Source organism: Pagrus pagrus (genome assembly GCF_965226575.1).
Source record: "Pagrus pagrus genome assembly, chromosome: 13".
Classification (NCBI taxonomy): Eukaryota; Metazoa; Chordata; class Actinopteri; order Spariformes; family Sparidae; genus Pagrus; species Pagrus pagrus.
Genome location: NC_140197.1, coordinates 1,902,410 through 1,915,183, shown reverse-complemented (window position 1 = coordinate 1,915,183; position 12,774 = coordinate 1,902,410). Strand labels below are relative to the sequence as shown.

Below are 12,774 nucleotides of genomic sequence, written 5' to 3'. Positions count from 1 at the left end.
ACTTTTTTTCTTCCTTTGGAGGGCTATGTGCAAACAATCTATATTTCCCACACCTTTCATCTAATGTGGATGTAAATGTCTTCAAAAAAAGTGTTGCTGTCCTTTTACTTCGTGTTGCACTGAATTTAATTCTAACTGGTTAAGTGATATGATTGAAGTTGTTGGACATATCTGTCCTTATTCTGTCCAGAGGTTTTATGTGGCGTCATCTCGCCAGCTGAAGCGTCTGGAGTCAGTCAGCCGTTCACCTATCTACACCCACTTCAATGAAACACTGCTGGGCACCTCTGTTATCAGAGCCTTCGGTGAACAGGAACGCTTCATCCGTGAGAGTGACCAGCGAGTGGACAACAATCAGAAGGCTTACTACCCCAGCATAGTAGCAAACAGGTTAGGGACACTCTCCTACTCACTCCTAATATACTTACTGCTGCAACAGTATGCACTGTCTTAAGTGAGGAAAACACAAAAATGAACAGATTTTTAAGAATTCTTTTTTTTTCTTTTTTCAAGTTATGTTTCCTCTTCAGTTGTATTGAATGTGCCACTTATGGGGCTTTTTTATTGACACTTTTGGCCACGCCGAGTCAAACCGTGCCACGCTGATTTGAGTTACAATTACCAGTTTAAATGTACCGAGTTGAGCCGAGCTGTCCTCTGTATGGACCTCTTTGGAGAGGGACCAATACTTACCATCTACCTACCATCTGGCTGCAGCGACATGTCGCAATCATGGCCTACCTGTGATGCTGCCAATGCTTGGACATAATCTGTCAAATGAGACCTGTCAACTTTATCTAATAATAATAGTATATATTAAGGGTGTCACGATTCTCCAAATCCCCGATTCGATTCAATTTTCTGTTCTAAGGTCACGGTTTGATTCTCGATTTTTACATTTATTTTTTTCAAAGCACAGGTTGCTATGCCATTTTTAGACTAGACTTTTATGCAATATAATATCTGACCTTTGTTCGCAATGTACCACACTCCATTGTCAAATTTAAAACATTTATTAACAACATAATGTAACAATAACTTGTATCTTCAGTCAATTGGAAACTTAAACAAAATAACCTGCCATCTAGTTTCTCTTTTGTAACTGCAGTCTTCTTCACAGAAGATGACATGCAAGTTCACAACAAAACAAACAAAAAAATAAAACAGCCACGTCCATAGTCTTCTCTGAACAATGATGTGTCTTAACGAACTATTCCCGAACAGTTAGACACAAGGTGAAAGGTGTGAGTGGACGAGCGAGAGTGAGGGAGCGTGCGTACGTGCGGACAGTGAATGAATGGGAGAGGAAGGAGAAGAAAGGAGTAGCAGTAGTAGCGACAGCAATAAAGTGTTCAATATAGGCTGCAGTTTGGCTGAATAAAGGCGAGGGTTCCTCAAGATACAGCAAAGCTCCCTGGTATTATTTCCCGACCAGCTTAACACGTGAAAGGGGGTTTTCCCCGAAGGTAAACATAAAGTTCGGCCCTGGAAGAAATCATCTCCCCTGTGCTTCCCGACCACGGTCCGGGAGCCGAACAGGAATGGTGTAACACCATGCTATCGTCTGACTGGCTGGAGCTAACAGCTGCTGGCTTAGCTAGTAGTCTAGCTAAGTTAGAGGAGGTTGACTCGCAGCACTTCAACACCTGTGTGTTTTTTTCCCCTTGGCAAGCCGACCGGACGTGACATGGGGGCGTGGCAGCATCGACGTTTCTATTTTTTAAGTTCAAGATTGTGAATTATTTTCGATCGATTTCGATTTTAAATCAAAATCGTGACACCCTTACCGTATATAATAATAGCAATTGTGTTGTCTTCTGCTGAAAGAAAAAAAAAGTCTATATGGGCAACGACATCTTTAAACCCGCTAGTGTGCCGTGCCTGTTGTCATCCTATCAAGACGAGTCACCAGTTAAAGACAACTTCAATCAGGTAGCCTTGTTACAATGGAGATACGAATCCCTGCCGCACTCAACTGACATGCAGAGTCAAACAGAGGCAAGCTGAGCCAGCACGTGTGTGTGGAAAAGCCCCATTAGTTGCTATAGTAGTCTTTTTCCTCATCGTGTCAATGAATTTGTGTTTGTGTAGATGGCTGGCAGTTCGCCTGGAGTTTGTAGGAAACATCATCGTGTCATTTGCTGCTCTGTTTGCTGTTGTAGCCAGAGAAAGACTCAGTCCAGGCATCATGGGTCTGTCCATCTCATACGCTCTCCAGGTAAAAGCTCATAGTCACACCCGTGTCACCTGTTCCAGTTCATACCTTCTAGAGAGAAATGTTGGGTTAAAATTCACTCCATCCGATAGCATGCTTTGTACATGTATATAATTACATAATTCAGCATATAAATTACTTTATATCACCACCTTTCTTGACCTTTTACCAGGTCAGCACCCTCTTTATGGTCCACTTCATACCCACACTGAGAGAGGCTGAGCAACTCGCTTCGGTAACACTTTATAATAACGACCATTAGTAAGTCCTTTATAAGACATTAGTTAATGATGAACAAAACATTAAAAAACCTTTGTAAATGATTAGTTAATACTAAATTAACATATCACAACTATGTTGTAAGTCATCTGCAAATGACTTGTTAACATGGAATATTCATGAACAAATCATTAGTAAATGATTACTTAATGATTTGTTGATATATTATGAATGACTTGTGAGTGATTATAAGAAATTATTATTAATGAATGCTGTTAACATATCACAAATATGTTGCAAGTCATCTACAACTGATTACTGTTCTTCATCTTTTATAACTCATGTGTTAATGTATTACTGAATCATCTATAAGTCATTTACAAGTGCTTTTGCATCCCCCTAATCTAAAGTGTAAACACCCCTCGCTGCATCTGAAACTTTCACACACAGAGGCAGAATGGCTGGCAGCGTACTTAACCACTCGACTATCATATCATACTTAAGTTAGTGTGAGTATACTATATAACATATATCCGCTAATATTAAATTTAAAAAAATCTAAACTACGATAACTCTTTTTAGGATTGCTTAAATTTAATTATACATAAATATGCTGGCGTCTTAAATAGGTGTCTTTCATTACATAACAAATCATTAGGTAAACATTTACTAATGATTATTTCATGAATATTTCGTAATTAACTAATCAGTTGTAGATGACTTGCAAAATATTTGTGATATGTTAACAGCATTCATTAATAATAATTTCTTATAATCACTCACAAGTCATTCATAATATATCAACAAATCATTAAGTAATCATTTACTAATGATTTGTTCATGAATATTTCATGGTTAACAAGTCATTTGCAGATGACTTACAACATAGTTGTGATATGTTAATTTAGTATTAACTAATCATTTACAAAGGTTTATTAATGTTTTGTTCATCATTAACTAATGTCTTATAAAGGACTTACTAATGGTCGTTATTATAAAGTGTTACCCTTGCTTCTACTTCAGCAAAGTTAAGGATAGGAGAAATCTGTGAAATGTTTGATGTCAGCTGATGGTGCCATCAATAACAAAAGAAGAGTAAATAAGGAATCAACTACAGGGAGTTTAACTTAACTAGTGTTTAACTTCTTACATTATTTAAGTGTTAGCAAAGTTTTTTAATGGTCCAATCTAGTGTTACAATCTGAATTCCGTTAACCTCCATTGTTTTGGGGTAGAAGCAAAATCAGACACACATCTACAAACCTGCACAATAAAAACAAAACTATGTGCACGGATAGATGCTGCTAGTGGTAAGTGAAAAGATAAGTGACGTGATCCCATTAATGTGAGTTTCTGTCTTAATCGTCACCTTGCCTTTCCTTTGTACCATGTGCAGCTGACTGCCTCTCTGACCTGGCTGGTGAGGATGTCCTCTGATGTAGAGACCAACATAGTGGCTGTGGAGAGAGTGAAAGAGTACAGTGACACAGAAAAAGAGGTAAAAGGGAACACATTTTTTTGTTTTTGGAAGGTGTAGTTACTCCTCATTTTCTTTTATGGTGTTGGATTGAGACTTATACATTTGTTTACACAACCGTTTATTCAGACTTTTCTCACTGATGATGAGAAATGGTTGAAAACCCAGAGAAACCTTTATTTGTGCTGAGCACTGACAGACTATCAATAACCCAAATACAAACACGCTATTGGATCAACAACCTAAATAACAATACAGCAGAGTATCCACAACCTGACTCAACAAACCAGAGAATTACAAAGTTCTTACTGGACTCTGTGCAGCAGTGATGGAGAGAGCGAGAGGGAAAAGTTCAAGATACAGGAAGCTGTTAAATGTTAATGTGCGCCACAACAGCTGTAATGGTAAAGCATGTGTAGTTAACACATATATACATAGCTACTGTTTCACTATTAATTAGAAGGAAACATTTTGAAGAACTTTGCTGAACTCTAAAAGAAAAACTACCAACAAGAGCTGCTGTACCTCCTTCTGAACTAAACAGTGTACAGCTCAGTTTGTTTTATGTCCAGTTGTGCTTTGGAAGTCTCACTGCACACAAGTCTCATTTTTCTTTATCACTTGTACGGAACTCTGTGAGAATTTCTGGTGAAAAATTGTCCAAATATTTCCCCTATAGTAATCCTTCAATGTCCAGCATGTGACAGAAGTGGAGAAATCACCTTCTGTCAACACTAATTAGACTGATGAATGTCAAAGACACATGACAGAGAGAGACGTCAAGATAAGATTTAGATGAGAAAACTAGAGCCCATCTTGCAATGTGATCACACCAGCTATGACGCCCATGAACATGTTCACACTCAGACCCATGAGTATTGAGAAGTGCAGCAACATGCAATGCACATTTAAACACATTTCCCTCTATGTTTCACTTGAACAACAGGACAGTTTATGATAAAGCAATTAATTTGGCTGACCAACATGTGTATTTCCATAGATCTATTTCTTTATGCAGACCAAAAGCCATGTTGTTGTCATTAACTCGCTGTCAGTTTGGGAAAGTATCACCTCGGAATCCTAACACGCCAGTCGATGACGGGTGTATTGGTTAAATTTTGACAGACAGACTACACACAACATTGTGGGAAAAATCATTCATTGTTTGTCCAAAAGCCCAACAGAAATATTTTAGTCCTGTTTTGTCTCATCAACGAAAACAAAACCTTTCGTCATAGTATTATTGTCAAAGACCTATTTTGAGCTCACCATCGTCTCGTCATAGTCATGAATGAATGAAATCTGTGGAAGCACAATACAAAATGCAGAACAACAATTCAACAAATTGATACAACAGCCCTACAGTCACAAGACGACACGTTTTGCCCTATTTTTGAAAAAAAAGTGGGGGTTTTGGGTGCAGGCCAAATGGAGAGAGGATTAACTGTACATTTGCATATACTGCCAATATTGTAGTGAGATACATAGCTGGTTGAAAATCAACAAAGTTCCTTTGTAATTGTACAATGCAGTGCACTTGTGTGGACACATCTGTTTATCCTTGTTTATCCTACTTGTGCTTTGAAAGATTAATCTCACAGCTATACATGTGAGCCAGGTTAAGTTTTCAATGTCTAGAACTGAAAATATTAAGGAGTCATTTAACTAGGTTCAGCCTAACAAGAAAGCAAATATTAAGTTTATTAAGTTCAGTATTATTTTGAATTAGGCCTTTGACACATTTCAGAGGTTTTTTTTTTAGCTTTTTCTATACATTTATTTTTCAGCTATTGTTACTAGTTACTTCTCACAGTTAGATTTTTTTAACCAACGATTTCTATAGATAAAATATTACATTACGCTGTAATAGATTTAACCGCCCAACTGTGTTGAATTAGAATAATTACATTCAGCTCCACCTCAGTCAGCTAAAACTGTGAAAGACTTCTTATGTTTTTAATGTTCTTTGTTTCACAGCATTTACATCCGATAGCACAAATAAACATCTACAGCTTCACACAACCCTCCAGATGTGTGAATACAGCTTAATGCTGGCTGCTGTTAGCCTCTGTGCGCTGCTTTGCTGTGTGTAGCACACTCTGTTCTAGGTAAAAAAGACTCACAGCTGCAGCTCTTTATGACAACCCAAGAGCAGAAGAGAACGACGGAGACAGCGATGTAGCCTGATCAATACATTTATATAGAGCTCCAAGAAGATGAAGGCAGAGGGCAGGTTTCTGTAGATAAAGACACTGCCAGACACTTCTACTTTTCTATACACTTTTTTGTTCTGCTTTATCTGGAAACATTTTAACATTGTTGGATTTATAGCTATGATGAGATGAAAGATCTGAATACTTTCACCGCCGTTTCCCAGCTCATTACAAGTTCCAAACAAGGCCGTAGATGTTGAAGTGTATGAGAGTGCAGGGGTGGGCTGTGAGTTTTGGGGATGTTCATGTGCTTATTTACGTAAATGCAAGACCTGCTCTTTATGTGTCATGAGATAACTTCTACTGTGATTAGGCTCTATACAAGTAAAATTGACTTGGCTTAATTGTGTTCTCTGGCCACCAGGCAGAGTGGAAACAAAAGTCTTCCAGCCTCCCTCCAGGTTGGCCTACTGATGGCTGCATAGACATCAGAGGCTTCAGTCTGCGCTACCGCCACGATCTGGACCCAGCCATTCGCAACATCACCATAAGCATTAATGGAGGAGAGAAGGTCTGTTTTTATGTCACTATACTGATTTTATGTCACTATACTGAAGCACAGCTACTTAAAACGGTCCACTTATAAATCGTAGAATTAATTATTGGTCAATTATCACATTTTATGTGAACAGCTGACGATTTATAATAAGACGGTTAAACACGTAAGACAAGAACACTTCTCAAAATAAGTTACTGACAATCTGAAAAACCCCAATGTCCTCTTTTCAACCATTGCCTTTTTAATCAACCCTGTTTTCATGAAGGTCAGCAGTATGTTTACTAGCTCTACAATGTGTTGTCCACTTCAGATAGACACTATTCCATCAAATGTATGTCATTGTCGGCCTATGAATCGTAATACCCCAGAACCTTAGTTTATTTTTTGTTGTAAAACCTGCCACTTGCTTTTTAGATCCCATCCCATGTCCTTTTTAAAAAACAGCTTTTCAGATAAAGATTCACTTAACATTGCAAAGTATTCTGTTCAGGGTAGGATGTTTTCCCCACTGCTATCCTAGTGTTAAACCTCTCCTGTCAAGAAACAGTTTGGAATCCTCATTTCCTCAGCTACAGACCTGTATCCAATCTGCTGCTTTAACGTCACATTTTAGAAAAGCTTTTTTTAAATCAGTTACACAATTTTATGAACTTCCACAATATTTTTGAAGAATACTAATGGGGTTTTTAACAAGCAGAGCACTGAGACAACACTAGTGAAATGGGTAAATGAAAAAATAAACCTTTCTGTATTAGCACTACTTGATTTAACAGCAACCTTTGATACAGTAGATCTCTTTTCTTTTAGATAGGCATTACATTGCTGTGTCTCCTGATGACTCGGCACCAACAGATGCCTTTTTACTGTAATTGTATTTAAGATATCAAGCTATGGATGGCAGAGAATTTCTTCTTCTCAGTTAGGACAAAAGAAAAGTCTCTGGCATTAGTCCTGAATCTCAGAGAGTCTAACTGACATTAAACCCCTGGCAACAGGTAAAAAACCTGGCAGTTGTCTTTGATTTAGATCTTAGCTTTGAACCTCACATCAGAAACGTAACTAAGAATGCATTTGATCATCTTGAGAATAATGCCGGAATGTGCCAATTCCTCTCTCAAGCCAACACAGGATGGACTATTGTAAAGCTCTACTTTCTGGTTTCCCTAAAAAGAATTTAGCTCAGTTACAATCACCTCAAAACTCAGCTGCACGTGTGTTGACTAGGATACCCAACAACCTCTGTGAATTGCTACACACACACACACACACACACACACAGACACACAGCTCCTGTTTATATTGATTGTTTTGTGTGTGTATGGGGATGGGGGACTATTGTTTTTACTGTTTATTGTGTTACATTCTGTTTGTTAGAAAAGTGCTGCAAAGATAAAGACTGAGTGATTGAACTGATGAGGGATTGTGTGTACTGCGTTTGTGTTACATCTACAGTATGTTACTTTATCTATGTGCACAGTATGTCTAAGACCTCTGACAGTTGCATCATCTACCCACAAGGTGGGGATCGTGGGGCGCACTGGAGCGGGGAAGTCATCTCTGACACTGGGGCTGTTCCGGATCATAGAGGCAGCCGAGGGCCACATCTTTATTGATGGGGTGGACATTGCTCAGCTCGGCCTCCATGAGCTCCGCTCCAGAATTACCATCATACCACAGGTCAGTGCAGAGAAAACACCTGGATGGTCTGCCAGAGATGAAAAAATTAATGCTAGCCCTGGGTAAACTTTGAAAACTGGAAACGTTGAAGCAGCTAGTTGACAGTGCACCAGTTAAGTATTTCCAAGCTAAAGAAACAAAAATTGTCTCCCAGGAAATTAAAGCAAAAAAGGTTCATTCATCCAGTTATCTGGAAAAAGAAAAGGCCGCTGTCTGTCTCTGTATATTCCATAAGTCCCCAATATGGTGGGAAACCTCCACTCTGCACGTGCAACTACCCTGCAACTCATTGCCCTAAATTTCAGTTAAGTGTAAGCATAATATATTAAGAACTCAAACAAACATAACTTTATATCAACATGTTAATAATAATAAATATTATTCAATTGCAAAACTTCTCTTGATTGTGGAATCCAAATGTAATGCTGAATGGTCACGGTCCGATCAAATAATCACAGTCATGGCTTCATTGTACTGAATTCTTATTGTCACCTTATTTGGTTGAATTCGTAGGACACATATGTACTGCTGTGTTTCCAATGCAGGGTCGGATTGACTGGGCTCAGTCTTTTTGGTTTTCTATTGTCAATAGTTGTGGGGAGCAGCTGATATGTTCTGGTATCAAGTGGGTTGAGGTACTTAATGGCTGAGTGAAAACACTGCAGACCACTGATTGGTCAGGAAGAATATCCACTAGAATTGCCACACTACAGAGTCCTGCCTACGTTGAGGGGGTACCGGCGCTAGTGGAAAATGAAAATTGAGAAAAGTACCTGGTACCAAAAGTGAGTCAGGTAGAGCTGTTCTATACCGTGCAGTGGAGCCACAGCTAACTAACCTCTTGTCTGAGAAATACATATGACAAAACATTTGGTCCCACGATGTGATGTACAGACATACAACCCTCTCTTCTCTCCTCAGGACCCAGTGCTGTTTTCAGGCTCTCTGAGGATGAACCTGGATCCTTTTGACAGCTACTCTGATGAGGCAATATGGAGGGCTCTGGAGTATTCCCATCTCAAGAACTTTGTATCCGCCCTGCCCAACAAACTCAGCCATGAGTGTAGTGAAGGTGGAGAGAACCTCAGGTATGACTGCTTCATATACAACCATGTCAACAACCAAAAGCTTTCCCTCAACCAGTATATAAAACTATACGTATATATAACTGACTCTTTCGATTTTTAGTTGCTGTTGATGCTGTTTGCTGTATTGACATTTTATGCCTATAGCCCCAATTCCATCAGTACACACTTTTTTACACTAACACTGTTCTCATGCACTAATTACTTCCAGTTGCCTCTATTTTGCTTATGTTTTGCATTCAGTGTTAATTCAGGCTAATATCAGCGACACTCAACATATTCTTTACAGCTATGACATGGTGAAAGCCTTCTTGAGCTCTTTTTCAGCTTAAATGACAGAACCTTCCTTTTTCCTGGTATACTTGTAAAGTGTTCAGTTTCATTGAAGCTGAACACAAGAAAAAAAGAACACAGAAGAAGCAGTAGGAGTAGGAGACATTAGCCCCATTCACTCTGCCCTTTCTGTGCAGGAATCATGCGCAATACTGCAACAATGCAGAGAGGGGGGACAGTTTCACTCCGACTCTGATCCACCTCCGGAGGTAGTATCAGAGCCGCAGCAGAGGCGAGCCGGCGTCTGTGTGAATGGATAAGCTGGAGGCACGGATCAGGGGTGTGTCGGTCTGATGGTGTTCACAGTCTGACAACTAAACAGATCCTTCACTCAACAAATAAAAGAAATGTCCCACAAAGCAACGTTACAGGACCAAACAACAGTAACGTAGTAACTGGTAGTGTCTTTGGCAACTTAAATGAGGAAAGAAATACTGCAGTTATACGTGGAGAAGTGTCTGTCCTCCTGTCTGTCCTCCTGTCTGTCACCGAGACTTCAGTGAACTTTCCCCCAGAAAACAGCCTCCCTCCCTGCGAGTGAGAGAGTCAGGCAGCGTCCTGTTTACTGATGGAGATTATGTAATTATGTCATTTAGAGCAAAAAACTTAACTTTGTCACTTTCCAGGATGCATGGTGGGTCAGGATCTCAATCACAACACATTATAACAGCATTCATATGATTATAAACATACATGTTTACATTCACAGGCTATTGAAATGTATTTGCCTGGCCCTTTGTAGGATCCAGCTTTTATTTTAGATGCTGAACATGGCCATTATTGGAAGACTGGCTTCAAAAGCTATACAGAGCCATCAAAAAAGTAGGGCTAGTCAGAATAGTTTGAAGCTTTATTCATAACGCTGACATTCTAATTTTAAATAAACACCTGAACGCTGCACAGCATTATCTTCTTCATTATATAGAAATTCAGGTTTTTCTAAGAAAGGGGACCCTGCTACTCAGTGGCGTGCACAGACATTTTGGGGGGCAGGTGCTCAGCGAAAAATAAGGGCGCCTTGTGCGGCGTGTGGAGCCGCCGGCTGCCTTATAAAAAGCATTACAGGCACATGTTTTATGTAATTGCATATTTATTTAGATATGTTAATAATAATAACATATTATTCTGAACTAGCAACAGCAGAATGTGATGTCAGGTGCTTCATGCCTGATTTAGTACCGCCAAACCACTTTGTGGACAGCTTTTAAGATATTTCAATAAAATTAGAGGAACAGTTCAATTTTAAAATCTAAGCTTTAAAAGACACTAAACAGTTCACATGAGTCTGGTCTTGACTCTGACCTTTCTTCTTCATCACCTGCCTCCTCATCCTCCTTGCTGCTTGATGGCTGATTCCCTGGGCTGCCTGCTGTAGCTCCCTTTCTTTCTCTTTCCTCAATCTTTCCTTTCTAGGCATGCTGCAGTTGGTAAATGAAGAGACCAACAGTACGAATAAGACTGCTTGGTGACATTACAACAAGGCAGACGGCTACTTTTTCTGTTTGACATTTAGCAAATAAATTACACACATACAGTCAAGCTACTTCCTTCTCTAGCTCTATACAGTTCCTGTCCAGGTGCATTTCAAAATAAAGGTCTTGCTGTAGCAGTAATAGTATTTAACATTACATACACAATAGTAAATATTCAGCTATAATATATAGTATGATAGCTTCACATGCTGTACCAAATGCCAAATTCTACCGACACTGGTTGTGTGATGGTCGTCACGTTACATCCATTAATTGATTATGGCTAGCGTCTAGCTTGTTAAGCAGGTGGGCAGTCGGCTAATGACATTTTTTTTTCTAATTGAATTTAGGCTCGGCCATTTGGCGCTGTATGAGACAGACAGAGGCTACTTCACAACAAATAGCTTGGCAACTGAGGCTTAGGGGGCAAACAATACACTCAATTCATTTATGTGTTACCTGGGTGGTGGCAGGAGGGGCAGGGGAGGAGATGTGTCTGGAGCTGTGCGGACAGTGCAGTGCTGCAGTTCTTTGAGAGACTGGTGTTGAGCCACCTGAAGGACATCACAGGCCCCCTGCTGGACCCCCTGACTCCAACATCATCCACTCCCAGCCTTTACATTTACAGACTAAATTGCACTTTATATGTACATAAATCCTCACTGTAAATAATAAAATATATATATATATATACTTAAATATATATTATAATAGACCGACCTGTCGATGATCACGTCAACATGGGCCACATACAGTACAGTGTACACTATTAAAAAAATGCTTGCTCGGTCCAGAGGGCAAAGAGCACCTAGTGTCTATCTGTGCACGCCACTGTTGCTACTTCCCCACAGCAACCCATAAACATGTATGCAACAACATTCTTGATGCTTCAGCTGATTCCCAAAGAAGATCAGGGGCAAGCCAACCTGCCCCTGAAATGGACCCATCCTTTAAAAAACTAAGTAGTGGAGACCTGGAACTGAGCCTAAGTTTCTGTGTTTTCACTCCAGTGTGGGTCAGCGGCAGCTGCTGTGCCTGGCCAGAGCTCTGCTGAGGAAAACCAAGGTCCTGGTTCTAGATGAGGCCACAGCAGCTGTGGATATGGAGACAGACAACCTGATCCAGTCCACTATCCGCTCTCAGTTTGAGGACTGTACCGTCCTAACAATAGCTCATCGCCTTAACACCATCATGGACTACACCAGGTAACATAAAATTCACATTAACAGTCATAGAATGTTCTTATATGTTAACACCTACCTTTTTTGTGTGAGTACCAGTTTATACAGCCAACACTGGTCACGCTTGCCAATGATTCTGTTTATATTGATTTATCATGGCATTATCATCTCATTATTTCAAGTTATATATGTTTATTATGTTTAATCTAGGGATAATGAATATGATCTCATCTCATGATAATGAAAAACTATTGTTTGACTTCTCCATGTGAAATAATATGTGTGCATGCCCATAGACTACTAGAGTGTTGACAGTCAGGTGCATGAAGCAGATTTGAGGCTTTAGTAGTAACAGACATAGCGGTAGGTATTGTATATATAGAAGAAGCAACAGTAGTACTAG

The 12,774-nt window shown here is 39.6% G+C and overlaps 1 protein-coding gene across 3 annotated transcripts in view; it reads left to right on the top strand.

Annotated features, from left to right (window-relative positions):
• The window catches only part of abcc1 (ATP binding cassette subfamily C member 1 (ABCC1 blood group)), a 55,630-nt gene that overhangs the window by 40,529 nt on the left and 2,327 nt on the right, over window positions 1-12,774 (top strand). For 2 of the 3 annotated variants that reach the window (XM_084370670.1, XM_084370672.1), the window contains 7 exons: window positions 191-390; window positions 2,092-2,218; window positions 3,831-3,932; window positions 6,489-6,635; window positions 8,142-8,300; window positions 9,222-9,388; window positions 12,201-12,395. In XM_084370670.1, the coding sequence (XP_084226796.1) occupies window positions 191-390; window positions 2,092-2,218; window positions 3,831-3,932; window positions 6,489-6,635; window positions 8,142-8,300; window positions 9,222-9,388; window positions 12,201-12,395 (1,097 nt within the window). The other variant, XM_084370671.1, reaches the window with a different exon arrangement.